This window comes from Fukomys damarensis, unplaced genomic scaffold (genome assembly GCF_012274545.1).
Source record: "Fukomys damarensis isolate Sample0158 unplaced genomic scaffold, DMR_v1.0_HiC HiC_scaffold_14, whole genome shotgun sequence".
Classification (NCBI taxonomy): Eukaryota; Metazoa; Chordata; class Mammalia; order Rodentia; family Bathyergidae; genus Fukomys; species Fukomys damarensis.
Genome location: NW_022900926.1, coordinates 49,644,914 through 49,670,089, shown reverse-complemented (window position 1 = coordinate 49,670,089; position 25,176 = coordinate 49,644,914). Strand labels below are relative to the sequence as shown.

At 39.6% G+C, this 25,176-nt stretch overlaps 1 protein-coding gene across 5 annotated transcripts in view; it reads right to left on the bottom strand.

Moving 5' to 3' along the window:
• Mrap2 (melanocortin 2 receptor accessory protein 2) overlaps positions 1-25,053 on the bottom strand; it is a 40,882-nt gene extending 15,829 nt beyond the window's left edge. The window contains exons 1-4 of one of the 5 annotated variants that reach the window (XM_033763370.1): positions 24,940-25,053; positions 21,421-21,561; positions 20,295-20,436; positions 6,344-6,477 (exon numbers count right to left, since the gene is read on the bottom strand). In XM_033763370.1, the coding sequence (XP_033619261.1) occupies positions 6,344-6,477; positions 20,295-20,359 (199 nt within the window). In that variant the 5' untranslated portion in view covers positions 20,360-20,436; positions 21,421-21,561; positions 24,940-25,053. Of the gene's footprint in view, positions 1-6,343; positions 6,478-10,511; positions 10,534-20,294; positions 20,437-21,420; positions 21,562-24,939 lie in introns of those variants that run through there. The other 4 variants (XM_033763371.1, XM_010631159.3, XM_033763372.1 and 1 more) reach the window with 4 other exon arrangements.
• Between the last annotated feature and the right edge of the window lie 123 nt (positions 25,054-25,176).

Genomic DNA, 25,176 nt, shown 5'->3' with positions numbered 1-25,176 from the left:
ATGAAGAGAGACAAAGAAGGCCTCTACATCCTTGTAAACGGAATCATCTGCGAGGAAAGGATGACAATCATAAATATATACGTATCGAATACTAGTGTACCTAACTATATAAAACAAATATTAATGGACAAGAAAAATCACATAAGCACTAATATAATAGTAGAGGGATAACTTAATACCTCACTGTCACAAATCAACTAGACAAAAAAAAAAATCAACAACGAAATACTAGAACTCAACCACACTCTTTAACAAATAGACGTAATAGATGTTTACAGAGTGTTCCACCCCACAAAATCAGAAGATACATTCTTTTCTGCTGCACACAGGTCATTCTCCAAAATAGACCACATACTTGCTCATAGAATATGTTTAAGTAAATGCAATGGAATTGAAGTTATCCCCTGTATATAATTAGATCATAGTGCAATGAAGGAAATCAATAGCAAAAGAAACACAAAAATTTCATAACCACTTGGAAAATGAAAGACACACTTCTCACAACCAATGGGTCACAGAGGAAATTAAAGAAGAAATCATACAGCTCTACAATTAAATAGTAATGCCAATACAACATATAGGAATTTATTTATTTATTTATTTATTTATTTTGTACCAGGGATTGAACTTGGGTCCTTGTGCTTGCAAGGCAGGCCACTGAACCGCTGAGCTAAATCCCTGGCCCCAACATACTGGAATTTGTGGGACATAATAAAAGCAGTCTTATAAGGGAAATTTGTAGCAGTGAATACTCTTATTGGGAAAACAGACCAAGGTGAAACAAAGAACCTAATGCTGAAATTTAACCTTCTAGTAGAGAAGAGCAAGAAAAACCCAAAGCACACACAAAGGAGGGAATTATAAAGATAAGAGCAGAAATCATTGCAATGGAGACTAAGAGAACGATACAAAAAATCAATGAAACAGAGTTGGTTCTTCAAAAGAATAAACAAAGTAGACAAACCCTTAGCCAACCTTATCAAAAAAAGGAAAGAAAAGGCCCAAATCCATGCAATTAGGAATGAAAAGGGTGAAATTAAAATGGACCCACCAGAAATCCAGAGGATCATCAGTACCTACTTTGAGAACCTATACACCAATAAGATCGAAAACACAGAAGAAATGGACAAATTTCTAGATATATATGAGTTACCAAAGTTGAATGAATTCTAAACAACCCAATATCAATCAATGAAATTGAAAACATAATTAAAAACTTACCAATGAAGAAAAGTCTTAATGCCTTCACTGCTGAATTCCACAAGAGATTTAGAGAACTATTGCCACTACTGTTTACACTCTTCAATGAAATTGAAAGGGAAGCAATATTCCCAAATTCATTCCTGGAAGCAAGCATCACCTTGATCACTAAAGCACAGAAAGTCCAAACCAAGAAAGAGAACTGTAGGCCAATCGTCCTAATGAATATGAATGCAAAAATCCTCCATAAGGACACTGGCAAGGAGAATGCACATTATCAAGAAAATCATACACCCTGACAAAGTGGGATTCATCCTAGGGATGCAGGGATGGTTCAACATGTAAATCAATAAATGTAATACACTATATTATTAAAGCCAAGGACAAAAATCATATGATCATCTCATGCGGATGCAGAAAAAAGCATTTGACAAAATCCAATGCTCATTCATAATAAAAACCCTTCAGAAAATGCAAATAGAAAGTCATTATCTCAACCTAATAAAAGCCATCTATTAAAAACCAACAGCCTACATCATACTAAATGGTCAAAAACTGAAATCCTTCACACTAAAATTAGGAACAAGAAAAAGATATCTGCTATCACTACTCCTGTGCAATATAGTTCTGTAAACATTAGCCACAGCAATTAGACAAGAGAAAGAAATAAAAGGAATAAAGATAGGAAATGAAAAAGGCCATGCTGATGTAGTTTCAGACAAAAATAAAGAATTGGGAATTGGGCTAGAGGCCATTTGTATTAGATTCTGGCAAAGAACTTTACATTTTGTTGATTCTCTGACATTTTATGGAATGCAGAGTTTAAAAGTAATGAATCAGCTTACTTGGTGAAGAAAATTTCAAGGCAGCACAACATTCAGGTTGTGGTATGGATATTGCTGCCTGTTTCCAGCTAGATTTACAGTGAAAATAAGGAATTAAAAAACAAAACAGAGCGTAAAGTTTGGAAAAACTTGAAATTTTGTTAGAAAGGAAAACATTTAAAGTTGCAGCCAAGGATGGTACAATTTCCAAAAACATTGGCACCATTAAAAAGAAGCCACATGTTTTACACCAGGACAAGAAGAAAGATGTCTTGAGAGCATCTTAGGAATTAGCAAGACTGCACCCATTGGAACCTCAAAGATTTTTATTTGAGAAGACAGGCTCAGGACACTCTTCTTGTATAGGGCTATGCAAAGAATTGTTTTACAGGGATCTGATTCTCCATGTTCTGTTACTGCAATGACCCAGGCAGAATGGCCTGGCTACTACTTCGATTGGTGGCAGACTTTGGCACTGTCCACATGATGCTAGTCTGCAGGCATGCAGAATGCAAGAATGGGATCAGTGGAGGCTTCCAACAAGATTCCAACAGAAATCCTTGGAGACAAGGCAGTGTATGGCAGTGTTAGAGTCACTACAAGCAGCCCCTGAGAGTGTGTTGAATGAAGCTGTGAGAATAAAACCAAAGCTGCAATGAAGACCCAACAGTTACAGAAACCAACGATTATCTGCGAAGGAAAACCACAGCCAATAAACACAGCCAAATGAAGACAGAAGCAGGTGGGCTGCAGCCAGAAAGACTAGAGGTGGGGGTTACCTAGTCCCTTTGGAGCTCACCTTGTACTTCTATGTACCCCAGATGCCAGATATGAAATTATAGGATTTAATGTTTTCCCTGACTTCTTTCAGTCTCGCTTTGGTCCAATCCTTCCATCTGTGCCCTTATTCCTCCCATTTTAGAATGGGAATGTTTACTCTGTGCCATAGCATCTTGGAAGTATTTATCTTGTTCACTGATTTTTATAGGGGCTCACAGATAAAAGTTTGCCTTGAGTCTCAAAGGAAAGTTTCAGCTTGGATTTTGGAGTGCTACTAGAATTGTTGAGGCTTTGGGGACTCTAGAGATAGGCTAAATTCATATTACATTAGGATAGCAACACGAGCCTTTGGGGATTAAGAGGGAATATTATGGTTTAGATCTGAAATGACCCCAAAGGCCAAGTGCTAAAGGTTTTATCACCAGCCTGCTACTGGAAGATGATATACCCTTTAGGAAATAAGGCCTAGAAGAAAGAAGTGAGGCCACTGGTGGCCTGACCTTGAAGAGGATTTAGGGACCCTGCCTCTCCCTCTTTCTTTTTGATTTGCCTTCCATGAAGTAAGCTTCCTTCTAAAATGTATTTCCCATCATTATGCACTACTACCTTTCCACAGGGCTAAATGGCCTTGGACTAAAACTGTGAACCAAAACGAGTTTATCTCAGATAGTTTGTCACTGCAACAACAGAAAGTGAATTAACTCAATTAGGACCTTTTCAGATTTCTCTCTGAAAAGTGAGTAATACACTCACTCACACAGTTTCTCAGCCTGAAATAACATTTATGTGCTGATGATGTTCAAATTTCTACCTTCACCTCACGCCTCTCCCCTATGCCCTCTGTATAGCTGATAAATGTCTTAATTTTAACAGGTTTTAGACTAAGCTCCCAAAGTTCCTTTCTAAAGCCTGCTTTTTCCTTATTCTTTCCCATCTTAATCAGAAGCAATTCCATCCTGCCAGTTACACTGGTCAAAAATTTCTAAAGCATCTCTTACTCTTTCTATTATATCCAATTCCAACTTGCTATTTTTTAAACATATCCAAAATGTATCCACTTCTCACAGCTCTACTGCCTCTCTCTTAGTCCAAACTACCATCACTAGCTGTCTGGACTATGACAATAGCCTCCTGACTGATCTTTGCTTCCAGTTTTATCACTTTTCATTCCTCAGTTGCAGAGTGATCCTAATGAAACCTAATGCAGAGGCCACTCTTCTGTTCTAAACTCCTAAATGACTTCTCATGCTAAAAGCTAAAATTCTTAGCGTGACTTTAAGGCCCCCTTGCTCTGATCCCTAGACCTTCCTGACTTCTCCTAATGTTACTCTGCCTTTTATTTACTCTCCTGGCACCACGCTGGCCTCCATGTTATTCCTTTTAGATGTCAGCTCACCCTTACCATATAGCATTTTCCCTCCGATATTTTGAGGATTAATCCCATACTTTCTTCAGGTATCTTCTCAAATTTCTCATTTTCAATAAGGCCTTTCCATGGCTACACTATTTATATGTTTATCTTTATACCCTACATCCTCATTCCCTAAGCCTTATTTACTATCTGACATAGTTTATTTAGCTAATCTGTTACCTGCCTCTCTCACTTGAATATAAGCTCCATATAAAGGTGTTTTTTTTTTTTTTAGTTTACTGTTGTATCTCCAGTGCTTAAAATAGTGTTGCATAAAACAGGTGCTCAATAAGTGCATTAAAGGAATAAATGAATGGATTTCTACTCTGCTGGTTCCAAATGCATGTCAGATATATGTCTACAACTGAGGATAACAGAAGAATTCACAATGGCTATAGGAGGTCATTTCTCAGATAAAAGACTCCAGAAGTACAGGAATTTTCATTTCAGCAGGCAGAAGAACTTACTGTATCTAAAGATGTGTCTATTGTTCCCACGCATGGCCAGATAGAGTAAATGAAGCTAACTGTTACAGTTGTTCCTATTCTCAATTAATGCTTCTATTTGAAATGTTCTTCTTCTATTCTTTTGAAACTTCAGCTAACCAGTTTTATATTTTCCTCAGCAAAACAATATGCCACACTTGAAGGTCAGAATAATGGATTTTTAAAATGGAAGAGACTGTACCAATGTACACATTACAATAGTTGACTTAATCTTTTCACTTTCCTGTATATCTGGAGTTTTCTTTTTTGTTCTTTTCTATGTCTCATGTTGTTAGGTTTCTGACACTAGGAACATCTATTTAATTCAGTTCTGTGACACTGGAACAGTGAGTGCTACCTTGGGCATTTTTGTACTTTCATGATGTGAATGTCAAAACCAAAGCAATTCTCATTAGTAGTACAGTTGTGAAAGTAAGTACATAATGTATTACAGTACTGTCTACATTTTGAAGGATTTTTTTAAAGCTATAATCCTTTCTAGAATATAGTATGTTCACAAAATATTTTCCCCAGTTGTTTCTGGAGATGTACCAACCAAAATTATAATGACAGACCTGTCTTCTGTGCTCCTAATTTAAAGAAAAAAATAGGATCAAACTAACAAAAAACATCAAGTTGATGCAAAAAGTCACATTATTGGGAAATAAACGGAAATTTGCCTTATCATTTTGATTTCCAGTATAATTTATAATAAGCAAGCATCCTTACCTAAAGGCTCTCCTAGAATAAGAACAGGTTCACACACAGACCACAAAGCCTTCCATCACTGACAGTATATCCTAATGGGTTTATGTACTTTTTCTCCACTTAAATACTAAGAAAGCATCACTAAGCATTTAGTCATTACTTTAAGGGTAAAGGATACATGATTTAGTTAAGGACTTTTGCTTAAAGAACAAAAACAAAAATAGAAAGCCCCACCTGAAACTAAGGGGAGCAGTAAATGGGTACAAGGGATCATGAATGTCAAAACAGGGTAGAGTAGAAAAGAAACAACCAGGAAATAACTAAAACAATGAAGGCACTTTCTTTGCTAAATTTACATCTCTATATTCTAATCTCTCTTGTACTTCCCAATGTGTCCCATCAGTCTGGACAATTATAACCTAAAATTTGTGCAGTGCTATAGATATTCATTATAAAACCACCAAACTCCTCAGTGATGTTTACGGGATGGCCAAGACAGTTCCTGCTTATCTACTTAACACTGGCAGCATCTACTTAACACTTACATTGGCCATATCAGGTTAGGATAAGAATTGAATAGTAGTATTTCACAGAATTTCATTCCTTGTTCTCTGCTGAATCATCAGTCACCCCCATAACATAAAAGAGAATTAATGCCTATAACATGGAATTAGGAATGGCAGCCAGCTATTCTTGTCTGTTACTATGAATACACATAGACTGTTCTCCACAGCTCACTAAAGAAATCTCTTAAGTTTTTCATCAGTCAGAATCACGAAGGTCCCCACATAACACCATCTCTGAGCAATTAAGTCTGTGTGAAAAGGATGTTTTGTGAGGTTTTAGAGGTAGACGACAGAGTTCAGTAGGAAGACAGAAAATTTGGGGGAGGCAATCACTGAAGTAATCACAGTGAGGAACTATGTAAGACTTACATTTATGAGCCTTCAGTCCTTCAAAGGAAACTGGTCCGATCTCATAATACTCATACTCCCAGGTGTAATCAGAATTAGATACAGTCTGCTGGAAGGTTCTGTTAGAAATTAACCTCTGGGCAGACATCTCCACCCTGCACAAATGGAGAAAGGCAAGTGCAAACACCCGTTAATCTATTCACAATCGCACAGTTATGATAATTACTCTTGACCACATTTAGGAATTTAGGAGCAAAAGCCTCAATGGGGTCCTACTCATTAGATTAGGAAGAAGTTCTCAGCAGTTGCCCACACCTCACACCATGTGGCCGTTATCTTTTTATATGCATTCACTAGTCTGCAAGATATTTGAAATCAGATACTACATCTTTTTTTGTGGATTTGCCTCAATGCCTGGCATATAGTCAATGTTCAATAATTAATGACAGAAAAAAGGGAAGGAAGGAGAAAGTATGTCAAAATCTCTGAAAGTACAATTTCAGCAATATCACACATACCCATGTGAGTCTGCAAATCACCCACAGAAAATCAGTAAAATCAGTGTCAACGTGAACTAACTCAGTACACATCTATTATGTATCATTAAAGATGTGCAATCTAAGTATGACAAAGTGAGTGAAGCAAAGAGACATGGACAGCCAAAGCTGCACAACAGAACAAGATCTTCAGTAAAGGACTCCTTATGCCCACTGCTTACCCCTTAAACTTGTCATATATGCAGGATTTCCCAAGTATAATCTTTGTTAATGATGATTATTAGGGACTACAAAATTCTGACTCTTTGGAAGACACTGCACTGGGCAGCCAGGATTCCCAGAGGTAAGTCGACACAACCCGTATCCAATTACTGTGTAGCTACTGTGTACAAGACTGCCCCCTGCGGGGTGGGCAGAGACACCTGAAACACTGGCCAAGATATCACAGACCTTCCTTTGTAATGAGGAAACAGACAAGTAGACACATAGCAGTAATATAAGGAGAAATCTAAGTAAAACACCAGCCAAAACTAAGATTAGCCAAGTAGTCACCACTGCTGCACTCCTTCCTCAAGAGCTTTCTGAAGTTCCAGTTCTCCCCTTGTCACTGTGGGTCAGAGTCATCCACAACTGCTGTAGGGCCTAACTCCCAGGACAGCTAAGGCAAAAACATCACCATCCTTCTGCCCCAATCATGAGTCTCTCCTACGCCCCATCCCTCTTCCCTGTTCTCAGACCTGGGCCCCATAGAAAGATATTCCAAGCCCTCAGCATACATCGTTCAAAGGATAGGTGCTCAGATCCAGAGATGCTTGCCAGTGTCAGAAACCAGAGTGTGATCCTGGGGCCTAGTCAGACAAATCACTCCTCCAAAGGCAGAAAAGAATGTGCCAATTCTGATTAGGAAATAAATCATAAGGAAAGCTGACCTTTCAGTAAACATTCACGCACCTTTCCAGCACCTACACAGAAATTATATAAAACCATTACCATAGTATCATCTTTGGCTTTTTTATTATTTGAACATGAAGCTCTTTCCCTTGATGATAAAATAAATTTCCTCAGGAAATGAATATTAACAATGCAAACTTAAGCAAGACTATCCTCATTGATAATCACTTCCCCTAGCAGAGAAGAACTGTGACAGGGGCAGAGAAGCATTCCAGGGCATAGGTCAGAAATACAGGGTAGAATGGGATAAAGCTAATCTCCAAAGGGGAGTATTAAGAACTCCATACCGTATAGAACAAGACCCTGAGTCAAAATCAGAAGGCCAGGGACTTCATCATTACTGTTTCCATTTGCTATAACTTTAGACTATCATTTCAGCCCAACTTTCCTCATCTGTAAAACTGACCATAATGACCTGAAAATATTATTGTAGTACCATCATCACCTGCCTGGGCCACTTCTTGAGTCTACTAACTTGTTTTTCTGCTTCCACTTTTTAAAAATCAATCAGTCTTTATTATATCTTCCCAGGGAAATAAAAAGGGAAGGGAAGAATCAGAATGTATGTTATTAAGTAATTAGAAATAGGAAATGAAGTAAGCACCCTGGTACAGCAAAATCAACCATAAAATATATATCCCAGTGATGGCATAACCAAAGTTCAAGGGGACTTACTCTGAAGCAGTTGAAGAATGAGGGAAAGCAATCAGTGAAAGAACAGACAAGTTGACACTACAATTCACTATCATACCTGTGGTTATGTAGAACCTGCAAGAGAAGTATGTTTATGTTTCTAGACATGAAAAAGCTGAGGGTGGTAGTTCACACCTGTAATCCCAGCACTCTAGGAGGCTGAGGCTGGACGGCAAATTTGAGTCTTGCCTGGGCAATTTCGTGACTTAGCAAGACTCTGCCTCAAAATAAAAAGTTTTAAAAGATCTGGGTATGTAGCTCAGTGTAAAGGCCCTGAGTTCAATTTCGAATACTGAAAAAAAAATCAAAAGGATAGTATCAAGTGACATTGAAAACTATATGAAGTTTAAATATCAGTGTCCATAAGAAAGACTTCATTGCAACAGAACCACCCGTTTGTCATTATAATTTCTATGGCATCTATAGCTTTGTAATAGTAAAGATGCATAGTTGCAGCAGAGATAGGATGGCCCAAAACACACAAAATACCTACTTCCTACTCTTTTACAAAAAGAGTTTGCCAACCTCCGTTACATACCCATTAAAAAAAATTACCTGAATTTTGTTTTTCCACTAGGAAAATAAAGATAATGATACCTACTTAGCAGAGTTGCTGCTAAGATGAAATGCAATGTTGCATGAAAGGACTCAGTTATAAGGAACAAATAGTAGCCAGCACTGCTATTATTAGCTATGACATGCTGGGATGGGACAGAGAAGCCTAGGTTAATTCTGCCACACTTGCTACCAACTTCTCAACCAGCCAATTCCTATTAAATTTACCATGTGGTTATTTGATCCATGTGCATAAAATTATAACAAAGATGTACTGATGTAGATTGTTTAAAAGCCATAAGATCAACATTTATATCCTGACATTCATGCACTCTACCATATTTTTGAGTTGATGAGTTTTTTTGAAAGGAAAATAAGATAGTCTGAATTAATCATCCTTTTTTAAAGGCAAATAAGATTAAAGTCTAGTGTGAGCATATCATTTGTGTCGGAAATCGACATTATACTAGGGAAAAGGAGGCACTAGGCTTGATGTAGAACAGCAAAGTAGTGACAAGTACACAAAACAAAGATAATCAAGACAGGAAATGTTTTCCATCCTCCCTACAAATAGCACACCTCAGGCACAAACCAGCACTCACACAATAGTGACCTGCAACCCTGAGGCTACCAAGATTCACAGAACCTGCAGGTCGTTCTGCTGCTCCCTCAGGTAGAAAGCAATTGTAGCACCACTCTCACAGGGCCAGCTAGGGATGGGTGAATAAAGTTTTTTTGTGTTAGAGTCAGCTATCAGGCAACATCAACCACCTTCGTACCATACAGACAATGATTTTTTCATTTCATATTTTCTTCTGCATCTTTCATTTAAATAAACTAACTTAGGATATATTATCAAATTGTACTACAATGGGGGCCAGGGATGTAGCTCAGCAGTTCGGTGGCCTGCCTTGCAAGTGCAAGGACCCCAGTTCAATCCCCGGTACCAAAACAAAATAAATTGTACTACAATGGGACAAAAGTTCCATGTGCCAAGGTTCTGAAAGTGGACAACCATATCGAGAGATGTGCAAAGTTCTGCAAATAAATGGAGATAGAATACATAAATATCAGAGCCCCCCCCCGCAAGATCCTGGAAAAATGCAGAATAGAATATTAACCCTTCTCTCCCCAGACATCTTGGTAGCCTCCACAAAAAAGGAAGGACTTTTGTTTTTTACTGGCTATTTCTTTTCAGTTCTTACAACCCAAAGGTAGGTTTGGAGGACAGAACTTCTGGCCTCTCCTTTAAAACAGGCATCTAAGTGCCCTTGAAACAGCCTACAGGCAATATTTCATCCAAGTCTCAAGTTAGTCAGCTACGGCATCAGATGCCCAAAGACAAACTGCAAATAGAAGGCTATGGTGAGACAGTATTTTGTATCATGCCCATTACTGATACCAAGGGTTGCCTCTCTGAGCTTTGCTGAAACACACTAAATATGAACTGCCAGCATGTCTGGGTAGCAGTCCCCAGAGTCTGATAGTCTCACCACAGCAAAGTGCATCTGGCAGGTCTGGCTCAGGAGCAGTGAAGGCAGTCTGGCATCAAGGCTCACTCAACGGGGTGCTAAAAGCTGGCAGCTGCTCTCTTGAGCTCAACAAACAGGAAATCGCAGGGCTCTGCAGGCAGCTGTCCTCTGTCCCCTGCTGCTCCTGAGCATGGCATGGAACCCTGCCAAGATGTTCTTAATGTCAGATTTTTCTATAGTATTAAAGTCATTAAGAATAACTTCGACAGGAAATATATCCTAAACAAGCTTCCTGGAACAGCAGCAGCAAAGAGGGAAATTGCTGTTCTGAGCAGCCACAAGCACTGCTGCCAACAAAAATGCAATAATGAAAATTAAAATTACATCTGAAAGCCATACTTAAAAAGGAAGTTTCCTTTCCTACATGTATACTAGGTAGTTTGAGCCAGTCTCTGAGGGCTTCAAATCCAAGCAGTGAAAGGTTGATTAGCAAACCTCAGACACCTTTCCCAAAACTATCACCCTTTCTCTCATCCAGATTCCAACACTTTCATCCTCTCTTCTGACTATCCAACCTCTCTTCCTCCAACCCAGGTTTCCACACCACTCCTGGGTGTTCTCCCATCATATGTGAGTGCAAGTATATGCATACATGTATGCACGTGTGCATGCGCACACACACAATAGTGTACCCAGAAAGGTATCCTAAGAAGCTTTGGCCCATGTCACTGATCCATACACCCACAGTGACCAGCTTGTACAGAGAAAGACCTAATAGCCCATTCAGAGTTGAGATCAAAATTCCTGATTGCAGTGATTCTCTCTCGCTCTCTCTGGAAATAGCCATACTACCAGGACCACCAATCTCAGTTCTAGTATGGGCTATAAAGTTCTCTTTCATTGGTTACCTGCTCTTCTTTTCTTCTTCCTCCTATTTTCAGGAACTGCTGTCCCTAGCACAACACACAGAAGTTATCTCTTGACTTATCACCTTTTGTCTTCTCGAGCAAAGACACTTGAGAAACCAAAGTCCAGACAAGCTGAACTTTGGTAGCTCCCCAGCCTAAGGGCAGAACCTAAGAATCATAATTTCTGTAGCTTAATTCTCTCATTTCACTGAGGCATGATCAGGCACACGAGAGAAGGCTGCTTGTGCATACAGCTTACCAGTGTTTAGGTAGGTGCACACAGGGAACATGAGACTAGAAGGTTATGAGTCTGGCTTCTACTTAAACCAGAACTAGCATCTCAATAAGGCAACACACGCCAGCAAGGAGTCACACTTGACCTCTTGAGTGAGAGCTTGTACAGTGTCCTCCCAGGGCAGTACTCACATTATGCTGATGGGTCTTTGTCCCCAGTTCACATGGTCACATTTATAGGACCCATGTAAATGTCTACTTCCTACTTACACTTGCTACTTTCACTCCCAAGTCTGCTGATTCCTTTTGTTAATAAGAAAAACTTCAGGTAAGATAAATTTAACAGAACTTTGAGTGAGCTAATCATGATTTGTGACTCCACCCTTACGGCCAGAGCAGGTTCTAAGCACTCTGGCAGGCAAGAGGGTCAGGCAGCCTATATGGATAGAAAGTGGAAGTGAGATCCAAAAGAGATCATAAAGTTATGTGAAGTAAGTCAGACACATAATCTTAAATACCACATGGTTTCTCTTATATCAGAAATCCAAATATAAATAAAGAGCAAAATAAAAGATAGATAATAGGCAATAAGGAGACAGATCTTTTACAGAAAGGAAGGGGACCAAGAGATGGAGTGGGAAGGGAAGAGAGGAGAAGGGACAAAAAATTAAGACATGTAATATACATATACCAAGTCCCCATGATGAAAGTAGTCATTATGTATTGCAAACATGTACTAACAAATAAAAATTGAAAAACAGAAAGCAGAAGTGATCTATTGAGACAGCTTAGTGTGAGGAGACAGTGTTTGGCCTTGCTTCAGACAGTTGGCTGCTTTCAAAGGACTGAATTGAAGCTCAGCTGCTATGACTGACAGAACCTCAGCTATTTGTTACAGGAGTACTCTGAAATTAGACTCTCCATTAGTTCACATATTAAGTTAGGTTGCAATTCATTCCACAAGGACTCAAATGTGGAGGCATCCCCAGGTAGAATTTAGTTCAACACACTTCCATGCATTTATTTTAAGTTCACAACTTCTTCACAGGGCGATTTTTCTTTCCTCCAATTAGAGGTCATGTTTCCAAGACTTTGGAGTCTTCATCTGACTACTGTCCTTTGACAAGTGGACATGCTTCCTCTATCCACTAGTCGCTTAAAGAGGAAAAACCATTTGGACCTCAAATCAATTCCTGTGGTTATGCACTGTGCAACTGAATAGTAGTAAACTGGCCAACAGGTAAATTTTCAATTTAGCATTGTCTGGCTCTTTAGTATTCCCAAGTTCAGTCCAGAAAATGTCAATTAACTAAATTCTTGGATGCTAGGACATGATAATTGTCCTTGAGTTTTGGAGGTATTTTTGGAGATGGTAACATCTTTCCAATACATCATATTAGAGGCTAGAAGAAGACTGGATTAACCAATTGTCCCATAGCCTTCTCTTTTCCTTTGACCTGTTTTTCAGTCAGCACCATCTAGATAGAGACCTCTTCTGTTTTGCTCCTTAGTGGATTCTCACCAATGCATGCTATAGTTTCAGTGTTGATGTCCTCAATATTCATATATAGTGGAACCTCAGTTCACAAATGCTTCCTTTCAGGAAAAATTGGGTTCATAAACAGAAGCATTCAGCAAAAATTTACTTCTGTTGCTCTGCATCAGGTGACGAACACAACTGCAGCCATCTTCCCCAGAATCATGGAACAAACTAAGTTTGGGAAGTGAGATGTCACTGCATTGGAACCCAGTACCCCCATGCGATTATATTGAGATTGGCCTCTTAGAAGGTGATTATGTCAAGAGAGCTCAAACTTCATGAATATGCTTAGTATCCTTGTAAAAGAAGCTCAAGTGAGCTTAGCCATGCAAAGACACTACAACAAAGTACTTCATTTATGATGCAGAGAGCCATAACCAGACACTGAATCTGTTGGCGCCTTCATCTTGGGTTTCCTAAACTCTAGAATTGTGAGCAATAAATTATCAATCTGAGGTCTTTTATTTTAGAAGCATGAACAAACTAAGACACTGCACAAGACAACTAATAATAATTAATTGCAAATGCAATTAACAAACCACCAAATTATTGTCTTCTACGTCTCCCTCTCAACGCTGTACCTGAAAGTAGCAGTCTCGGTTTAATAGTGACCTTCACCTGGACATCAAGAAGAACGTCATGCCCATAAAGGAATAAAACTTCTGAAATAAGTTATAAATCCTCCACTTGGGGAGGTTCTTAAGACAAGGCATGGGCTGAGAAGCACGTGGGGGTTGCAAACACAGTGCACCCAGCCAGGTGAGGAGTGACTGCACTTTGGCCTGTAGGTTCAGAGAGCGATTTTCAGCTTTGCAGGTGTGAGACCTTACAGACTGAGCCACATTACCTAAGCGTAGAGAATGACATAACTAGAGCATTCATTTGTTGAATTACAATAAGAAATAAATAGCCAGACCAAGGGTTTGGCTCAGTGGTGCCATGCCTGCCTGGCAAGCACAAGGTCCTGGGTTTGATTTCTGGTCAAAAAAAAAAAAAAAGAAGGAGGAGGAGCAGGAGACAAAGAAGAGGAGGAAGAGGAGGAAGAGGAGGAGGAGGAGGAAGAGGAGCAAGAGGTAGAAGAAAAGGAGGAGGAGGAAGAGGAAGAAGAAGAAGGGTGAGGAGGAGGAGGAGGCAAAGGAAGGGGAGGAGGAAAAGAAATACAATAACCAAGCAGATCAGGGAACACGTCTCACGTGGTGTGACAACAAATTTTAAGGTCAGAAGATTAGCTGGTGAATGTGGAATCAGGACAAGGGAGTTAGGTAACACTCACTCCTCTACTTACTGCATGTGTCATTACTCTACTTTCTTGTATCTGAGTACCAACATCTTGTTACCAACACAAAGTTAGGGCCCCTATCACAAAAAGGTCATAGCTTAACTCCTGCCTCTTTCCTTTTACTTCTATATCTGTCCTTTAAAAATTCTAGGCCTGTTGAGGGCACAAGTAGAATTCCAAGACAACAACTAATTCTATTATGGTCAGGCTTGCCAGGTTTCTGGCACAGTTTCTTTTTGCTTTATTCCTGAGCCTTCAGTAACAGCACGTATAAAACAACTAAAGCCAAAGAACCAGCCACCAAAAAGCATTGCTTCATGATAAAGTATCACTTCAAAACCACCAGGAGGGCTATTTTCAAAAATCAGAAAAACACAAATGCTAGAAAAGATGTAGGCAAATGAACTTTGGGCTGCATGGTATAACAACCATGGAAGACAGTATAGGTGGCTCCTCAACTTAAATAAAGAATCACTATGATACAGCATCTCCACATCTGAAAAGTACCCAAAAGAACCAAAAGCAGGGACTCAAAGATACTTGTGCATCCATATAATAGCACCATTATTACAACAGCCAAAAACTAGAAACAATCCAACTGTCCATTTATGATGAATCGATAAACAAAATGTGTTATGTAAATCCAGTGGAACATGATTAATCCTTAGAAAAGAATGAAATTATGAAACATAGATGAAGTTTGAAAACATTATGCTAAATGATATAAGCCAGACACAAAGGCTCAGATTTTACATGGTTCCATTTATATGAGGTAACTAGAGTCAAATTCTTAGAGGTATAAAGTAGAATAGTGGTATGAGGGGTTGAAGGTTATGGGGGAAAGGGAAGTTACTGTTTAATGCATAAGAAGTTTCAGTTTTGCGGTAATAAAAAAGTTCTGGAGATCTATCCACCTGTAAGGAAACCCTTCTCAACCAGTAGGGTCAAGAAAAGATGGAAAATATCTGTGCTGAAAGTACATGACTGCTTTCCAAATCCTCCTTTTTATAAGCCTCACCTTCTGTTGTCCCTCACTGTCATTAGCCCAGCTCATTTCAGCAGCACTGTTACAGATTATGCTAAACCCCACTGTGTATAAATACCACATTTATCCACTCATAGGTGGTGAGCATATACATTGTTTCTAAGATTTAGCTATTATAAATTTTGCTGCTATAAATACAGGAATGCATGTATCCTTATAATATGATGGCTTTAACTCTTTGGGAAGTTACCTAAAAGGGGGATAGCTAAATCCAACAGAATTTCTATTTTTAACTTTTTGAGGAATCTCCACTCTGATTTCCATAGTGGTTAAAGTAGTTTACATTCCCACCAACAATGTAGAAAGGTTACTTTTCACCCATTTCCTTATACTACTCTGCCATAAAGAAAAATAAACCTGAGGCATTCATAAGCTAATGGATGCAATTGGAGAACATAAGTTAAATTAAATAAGTCAGACACAAGCTTGAATATCCCATGGTTCCTCTTACGTGAGTAAGATCTATATCTATCTATATCTGTATCTAAAGCAAAATAGTAAATACAAAATAGTGAGAAGTTCAAATAAATCCCCAAATTATCTATGTTATTTCAAAACTATTTTAAAATAAATGCTAATTTGTTTCATTTACACCACTAGTTTCTTTTGTTCATTGAAAAAAAAAAAGTTTTGTCCTTTTATTTGCTTGTTCTTTGTAAGAGAGTCCTTTTATTTATGACTTGCACTGTTAGTAACATTTTGACCATTCTTATAAGATCATTATTCACAGTATATTACATATGGTTATAGTATACATAACCATTATTATCCTCTTATTATTTTGCTATGAATTTTTTTCATAGAAGAAGAGTATATTTTGTATTTTCTTTTTAAAATATCTACTTGTGTCACTTTAAAATCAGGAAAAAAAATTAAAAATTATTATAAGCTCTTAGGTCCTTTCTTGGGGTTAACATTTAAAGTTAGTGGGTTCTAATGCTAAAGAGAAAGCAACTTTATCTGATTGAACTGGCCTACTTGCTGGGAATTTTTTCTGGAGACCAGCTGGATTTTGCAGACCTGGGTTGAGAACAATTTTATTTTGTCAAGTAAGGAAATTTTTTTTAATTCTCATTAAAAGTTATCATTTCATAGCTAAAAAGTCATCTTAAGCATCCCACAAATGGGATAGATACATTTCATAATAAAGGCAGCTGTCTCCCAGAGAGGTGAGCTGCAGGCTGCGATCAGTATTATCACAACATCCAGGCACTTCCTTGTGGGCTTGCACTACACTGCCTCTGCCCGCTACATTCACATGATAGTGATTGTCACAGCTGAAATGCTCTCCTCCTCTAAAAGCAAGAGAGAAGGAATGAAAGGAACATTGTGACATTCCCACCAGACCTACTATTAGGTAACCAAATTCCTTTCCATGTATCATTAACTCACTATGTGTATCTTTTGTATAAGTTATGGGTGTGTACTTGTTGTACACATATGTGCACACACACATGAGTATATATAGATAGATTTTTTTTGGAGACAGAATCTTGCTATGTAACCCAGGCTGGCTTTGAACCCACAGAGATCCTCCTGTAATTACAGGTTTGTGCCAACATACCCAGCTATAGCCAACAGACAGACAGGCAGACAGACAGACAGACAGACAGATGGGGTGTGTTGTGGGCTGAATTGTGTTCCTTTCTTTTGGGTTTTTTTGTTTTTGTTTTTGTTTTGTTGTTGTTGTTGTTTTGTACCGGGGATCAAACTCTGACCCTTGCGCTTGCAATGCAGGTGCCAGAATCACTGAGCTAAATCCTGGGCCTCTGTTCCTTTCATATAGTACTACAGAAGCCCTAACTCTTACTTCCTTGGAATGCGGCCACACAGTACTTGGAGAAAGGGCTGTTAAAGAGGTGATTAAGTTAACAGGAGGCTATTAGGGTAGCCCTGACCCAATCTGACTGATGTAGGACACGGAGAGAGGCACTAGGGTGCATGCATGGAGGGACAATCTTGTGTAAAGCAGCAAAAGTGTGGCTATGTGCAAGGTGAAGCTTGGAAAACACCCTACCCTCAGAGGAAACCAGTCCTGCCAGCAACTTGGTCTTGGACTTTCAGTCACCAGAACTCTGAGAAAATTAATTTGTTAAGTGGTATTTTGTCATGACAGCAGTAAATTTATATAGGTGCTGAAATTGTGTTTGGGAAAACAATGTTCGTTTTAATGAGTTACACTGCAATGAGAAATTAAACTTTGTCATTTTACTGAGTTAAACTGAATTAGAAAATCCACTAAAACTGATGTTATTCAAACCACTCTTGCTTTGACTGAACAACACATACATTTTTGAAAATGACTTTCAAAATGTCATTAATCCATCTCACTGCATGCTATCTTCAACAGATGCATTTATTAAGTTCTCATAAACCTTCCTTTTAAGGAGAAAGGGCACTGATTTTGAACATGCTAAAATTAGTATGAGTCGATTCCGATCAACAAGAATATTTTAAACCCTATGAGCTTAACTAAGAAAGATTTAGTGGAGACAAAAAATTGAAGGCCATTGGATCTACCCTCTCCTCCACTGAATTTCACCCTATCCAAAACACACAAACACACACACACACACACACACACAGGGGTGGTGAAGGGATAACACAAAAGTCTCATGACAAAGACAATAGGTACAATGGCGTCATTAAGAAATGGGGGTTCACTGCAGTACAAGAGACAAGAGCCTGGGCTGGGCACCCTCAAAGATGGTTCTTGGAGGCTGTGCTTGCCCACCCTCTTCTCTCTGCCATGTTGGACTTTCGCCTCCCTTCTCTCCAGATCCTGCCTTCCTTTGAGGGTAGAAGTCAGTCACCACATCCTCCATGGAGTCTGATCCAATCCCATGAGGACCTCTCTTTCTTCTCTCAAATCCCATGGTATAGATTACTTGAACCCCTCCTTTTAACAACAAGACAGAATAAATCAGACTCCCTAAAGATCAGACTGTCTCCCACTGAACTTGCATACTGATGTACACAGGTGCTATTCTGAAACAACACGGCCAGGTGAATGAAACTTTAAAATTAGTCCATCATAGAAATGGGGATTTAGCTCAGTGGTTCCGGCAACTGCCTTGCAAAATTAGTCCATCATATAAGAAATTTGCTATACTTTAAATTTTAATCAGTGGAATCCTAATGAGATAACTGATATTGTGAAGTGGGAAGAAAAGGGCTAAAGGTGTAGGGAAAGTGGGAAGGGTAGGGGAAAGGTAATAAGGGAAAAAATATGAGAAAATGAAAAAAATGGAAATAAAGTATTTGTAAATGGGGAAGGGAGGGCAGGGACAAGGGGAAAAAATGAGAACCAAAACCACCTGTCATGTAAAGGTACAAGATCCCAATAATGAATGTAATTACTGTATACCTAAAATAAAAGAAAAAAAATAATCAATGGAGTTTTTGAAACATGCAATACAATAAGACGCTGGAGAATAAGACCAGCCATATCTTAAAGCACTTTGAGGATGGCTTTCCAAAGAAACCTATTTTGTATTTCTCACTCGTGGTATCTGTCTCCAAGAATCACACACCATTCTTGACAGCCCCGAGCTAAATCATTCTTTTGACAAGCAAAAGAAAAAGGAGAGGGACTAATCTGCCCATCTCTATTCCACAAAGATATAAATTAAAGCACTGATTTATTTGACAGATTGAGACAAGCAACAGGAAACTTCAAATTTCCAATAGTCATCGTATTTTCCTTGGTCTGGGGTTCTGAAACCAGGATTCCTGTCTTTCTAGTTTCTTCTCCTAGTCCATCCACAGACACATCAGCAGATGGCTGATGACAAAGAACTGGGCTGGGTGGAGCAGGAAAACTAGGGCCTCCTCCCCTTAGAGGGAGGGCCCGGCCAGAAGAGAATTAGGGGGCATGGTGAAGCAGGGAACTGAAAGCAGGTTCCTCACCTTGCTTAGATCAGAGGGTGCCAAATAGGACCTCATGTCTTCAAACATACTTGGTTCATCTTCCTGGAGCATCAATTTTACAAGTAAACCTAGAGGATTACTGTCTATGTTTAATTAATAATAGAGATATGTGACAGGATAAGCTATACTACTAAGCGAACATTCATGACCCCTACCTCTGCTTTAGACTCCCAGGAATGAGGGTTAACTTTTTTCTTCCATGGGGCTAATTTAGTAGAAATTTTAAAACACTAGTTGGAATATAGTGTCAGTTTATTTGACACAGTTTTTAGATTTTCATCCTAAATTTCGGCTCCTCTCTTCCTCTTCTTTCCTTTCAATCAAAAGAGAACTACATTTTCTGAAGAATGTAAACAAAGGCTTGTAGAAAGACAGTTTAAGTTTACAATCACGGCCTCTCACTCATCTCCTAAGTTTGCCTTCTCCAGCCCAGCGGAGCCCCAACCCACTTGCTGGTCCATGGCCTTTTAAGAGTTGGGCCACACAACAGGAGATGAGTGGGAGGGGAGCTGGCCAAGATCTTCACTCACAACCTGTCCCCATCACTTGCGTTACTGCCTGGGCTCCACCTCCAGTCAGATCAGGGACTGCATTGGATTCTCCCAGGACAGGGGTGGTGAACCTATGGCACCTGTGTTATTTGTTTTTGTTTTAAGACAAGAGATGTTAATGTATGACTTATTTTTACTAAATTAAAACCTCACTGTTTAAGTTTAATTGGAGTGTTGGCACTTTGCAATAAATAAGTGGGTTTTGGTTTGCTGTTTGGGCACCGGTCTCTAAAAGGTTTGCCATCACTGTCCTAGGATCTCAGACCCTAATATGAACTTTGCAGACATACAAATTATCAAAAAACCTCCACCCTCACCTCCATCCATGGGAAGATTGTCTTCCACGAAACTGGTTTCTAGCATCAAAAAGGTTGATGACCATTCAACCAGGAAACTCACAACGAGCCCTTAGGGTACACCGCCCTAGGTTGATCGGCCTTCTCACAACTGTTGCTTTTGCTGTTGCCAAGGACATGTGTGAAGGAAACAAATGTACCTTTTAGGAGAATAGTTATTTGACATTTATAAATTATTTTCACTTGAAGGATTATGAAGTTTTACTGATATTCTCTAATCAGGCAAAATTAGGCAAATCTTGATAACAGAAATGGTCAACAAACCTAGAATTTTGACTTCCACAATTACAGCATCTTATAAAGAATTCTCATTTTCTGTTTTTTTACTTCACATCTCAACAATATTATAGTGGATTGAGGAATCATGTTTGTGAAGAAAAAGAAGTGAAAACACACACTTTTCCCCTCTTTCAGGCATGAGTAAGCATTTTTCATACTCCAATGAAGAAAATAAAGTTATTTTGGTTCCCAACATAAGTCGAAAATAACATGACCATCTTATCTGGAAGTTGGGTCTCCAAAATAATAAAATCTTGAACATGCCCTATTCCTTAAAACAAGAAAATAAAACTCAGTTTGCTATGGTAATGGCTGGATATAATTCATGTACTTTGGGAAAATGAAATCATGCAAGAAAGTTCAACCATGAACAGCAGACTAATGTACACTTGAGATGCTGGTAATTTTGTGATGTATTCTCCATTAAGTATTTACGTGATTTTATTTGAACCAGTCTTCTAAAGAAGTACTCCTTTGCATACCAGGCAATGTTTTCTTTTCTAACTGCTTCTGTCTCTTAATCTTTCTCAGAAGTTAATATAGCATCAGGCAAATAACTTGCTACTCTTTACGACTTTAACCCAAATATCCATAACTAGCCTATACTCTAAACTGGCATAGCTTTCAGGGCATGATCAAAGTTCCATTTTATTTTTATTTCCATCATCTCTTCAAATGTATCCCAGGGATTTATCTTCCCTGTCCTCACAGGAATACTGGGGCAGATTCCACAACTCTTCTATTTAAATAATTACTTCAGAGACCAAAAAGAATTAAAATGTCCAGTCTTGGACAAAAAGGACCTGACCTGGTTATAATGTGACATCTGCCCAATCGTGGCAGGGTCCTGCTAAAAGTCGCCTCCTGCTACAGGTGGGGGGGAGGCTGGCTTTCTTCTTCTTCTTCTTCTTCTTCACCATTCGCTCTCCTGCTGGCCAGTTTCTCACCTCTCCAGATCAAGGAAGGAAACAGAACCACATTCAATGTCTTCACCTTCCTTCTGCTGGCTTCTCATTCCTTCTTCTGCCTCTGAATCTCTAGAAATCTGCTGCTGGAATATCCTCACCATTATCTAGTTCTCCTTCCTATACGGCCCCACTTGGGCCTCCAGGAAATCCTCAGGCATCCTTTGCCTGCCAAACTTAGAAAAAGCAGGCAATCCAGCTGCCCAAGACACCTAATGAGCCTCAAATACAGGCAGGAAACACTTGTACACCTCAATTCGTGATCCATAATCCCTATTACTAGTACTAGGCTTATGATAAAGTGCCAACACATTTCTCTTAAGACATCTTCCCAACAACATCTTTCCTTTCAACCCTCATGCCTCACCCTCCACAGAACTAAAGATTGAAACCTGCCTTGCTTGCTACCTTCTACCACTGAGTGGCATCCCCAGCCTAACCCCTCAGATTCTTGAAGTGGCTAGTGGTTTCCCAAGTTTCCAAAATGTTCTCAAATATCTCTGCTGACATTTCTGCTCAGTAGTCTAGCATTTTCCTTTGGAAATCCATAGTACTTGAAAGTACACCTTAGTCAAAACTTTAGTACCCTATTTTATTGAACACACATGCACAAATGTTTAGGATAGACTGTTGATTTCCAATTAAAGTTCATTTTTACTCATATTTCTAATAAAAATTTCAACATTCTGAGGGCACTTAGGGACATCAAGTCCAACACATATACACACACTCAGTGGTGAGTCCTACTTTTCCTCAGTTTTAAAGATCACACATCACTGGCTTGACTTCTGGTCCTAACTCTACTACTGGAAACAAACCTACTTCCTGCTCTTCAGATATCTAGACTGGTTTCCAGAACCTGGCCAAGAGTCCTCTCTGCCAGCTTAGTGCTCCTTATTCTTTGGCCTATGTCAGACTTGTTTTCTAGACCTATTTACCCTAGATAGCCTGAACACCTCCCCTGTCCTTTACACATATGGGGCTCAGAATGAAATAAGCAGTAGAGTAGACTCTGGGTTCTTTTGATCCAAACACCACAGGGAGGGAGCACATGGTGGTGGCCAGGGTCCAAGTTCTAATTTCAGCTCTACTATTTATTAGCCATGTGACCACAGGAAAGTTATTTCATTTCTTTTTCCCTTAGTTTTTTCATCTATTAAGTCGGAATGGTGATAATTACATTTCCTACTTATAGGGTTGTCCACAGGGGCTGATTTAAAGTTGTAAACACTCCTGACTATGCCTGACAACCAACAAGTCCCACCAAATGTCTGTAAGAAAAGGCATGACCTGATCGATGAAATCCGCAGTGGCTCCTGAGCAGCTATTCACACAATGGTTCATTCAGAGCTCACAGGCTACTGAAACTCCAGGGTGTTTCTTTCACATGAACTGCTGTTCAGTAGGGTTGCTTTATCTTTTGCTGTCTAAATTGACTCTGAATCTTAGTGCAGAAATAGACCTTTAACCCCACTGTGAGCCCACTATTCCAGTATTATATTCTCTTGTCTGGATATAATAATATGGGTCCCAGATTATCCTCCCAGATTTATAGTTGCTGTAACTCTGCTCTATGTCCCTTCTATGTCTTTATTTTGGTGAGTGACATAAAATACAAGTGATAGAGACAAAGCCTTATTTTATTTCACCCTTTCCCCTCCTTACCCTTAGCTATGGAGAATGACTATCTGAAATGCTTCTGCAAATTAAAATAAATAAGTAGATTAATTAAATAAAATGCTTCTGCAAAGACGAGACACACTAAACATTGTCTACTAATGGGAGGGGTGACTATGATTTATCTTCAGGTCTTTGGTTTAGGGAATCTCTCTTGGTAAAGTGGAAATAACCAAAGGATCCTGTGCATTAGGAACACCTAGCCAAAGTATTGTCACCCTAAAGACATGAGAAAGTCAAAAGGAAAGAATTCAAAATGAATTCTCATTGCTGAAATATATCAGCACCTGGCAGTCCACAGAAATATGGAGAAGGAAATTCACGTTTTGCAAAGGTCCTGATAATGGTGCTTGCAAGGTAGAAAACTACTCCCACTGTAACCTGGGGTTAGTCTTGGGGTCTGGATGGAGGCAGCCAAGGCTAGGTGTGCAGAGGCAGCAGAAGAGACAACAGACACATGGAGTTCACAAAGCAATACTTACCCTCACTCATCCAATGTACTCTGATTTTTCCTACTAAGTTTTATGTTTTAAAGTATGACTCACTTGACTGGTCTCATTACCCAGTGAGTCATAGCTCACATCTGTGGAACAGTAGATTGAGCATGCCCCAATCTACAGGGAAAGAAGTTAGTCTGGAAAAAATAGTTGTAAATGCTTTCTTGGATGGTTTTGAGCTTGGGTTGTAAAGACTTTGCTCTCAAACATTGCCAGGACTCAATGCTTCTCTCTTTCGGAAGTCTTCTAGCTCAGCTTTCAAGTCTTGTAGCTCTGTTCTCATCTCTCACATCTGTACAAAGATGACTATAAACATTTTCACTGCTTTGGGATGCCTGTCACCAGGACCACAATCTAGACCAGTTTCAAGCTTCAAGTTCTTCTTACAAGTGTATAAACAAGCTTTCTTGCTTTTGAAAGGAAAGGCAGCAACTTTACCTATCCCTGTCACCTATTAATATCACCTTGTCTGCCATATCCTCATCAGAACAAATTTTGCTGAGGGTGCACAGCTTCTGCAGTTTCAGGCCTCTCTGTAGCACCTGCTCTTGGTGATGTACCCACCTGACATACCTAATCCTAGATTAGGCCAGACTCAATCCTAGTTTCCAGCACCCTTCTCCCACTGTTAACTGGGGACGCCAACTGCCAAAATATTTTTAATATCTCAACCTCAGTTTCTTCCCTTACACACTGGAAATACTGCTCCTTACTTTTGGGGGTTTCATAAGAATTAATTTATGTATGAAAGTTCCAATCTTCTCCGGAGTGGCAGGGCCACTTTCCTCCTCTTGCTTTCAAAACATCACTGTTTCATTGTTGCCAGATTTAATTGAGTGTAATAATGTGAGAGTCTGTGTCATTTGAAATGCTGTGGAAATCACAAAGACTGAAAAAAGGATTTCCAATGAGGCTACTTTGAGAAGGCCTTCCTCAAAGCATTACACAGAAAGGGAGGATGAAACCAGTTTCCCTCTCATCAGCATGGTGATTCACACAGGGTTCCCCAAACAACAGAACTGTCCAGCCAGGGTTCACTCAGAAAACGCTACCCACCGACGGGGCGCGCGCCTGGGCCAAGGACAACGCGTTTCGCTGCCGGCTGAGAGTCCCCCAGCCCAAGAGGGCGCTCAGAGCCAGGGCACCGCGGGCACACGCAGGCCCCTGTGGCCAGGAAAGTTTTCTCACCTGAAGGGGAGGGTGACGGAGAAAGCCAACCTTCGACCGGACACTCAGCTACCAGCTCTTTCGGATGCACTCGGGCTGGACTCACGCACACCCGCAACCTGCAGGAAGGTTTCAAACCGGGGTTCTCTGTCTTCCCACACTCTTCCCCCGGGACCCCCTCCCCCCGTTTCTGTCCTCTCACCCCATTCTCCACTCCAACCTTCCCCCGCCAAATTGCAAAAAAAATAACAAAGAAAC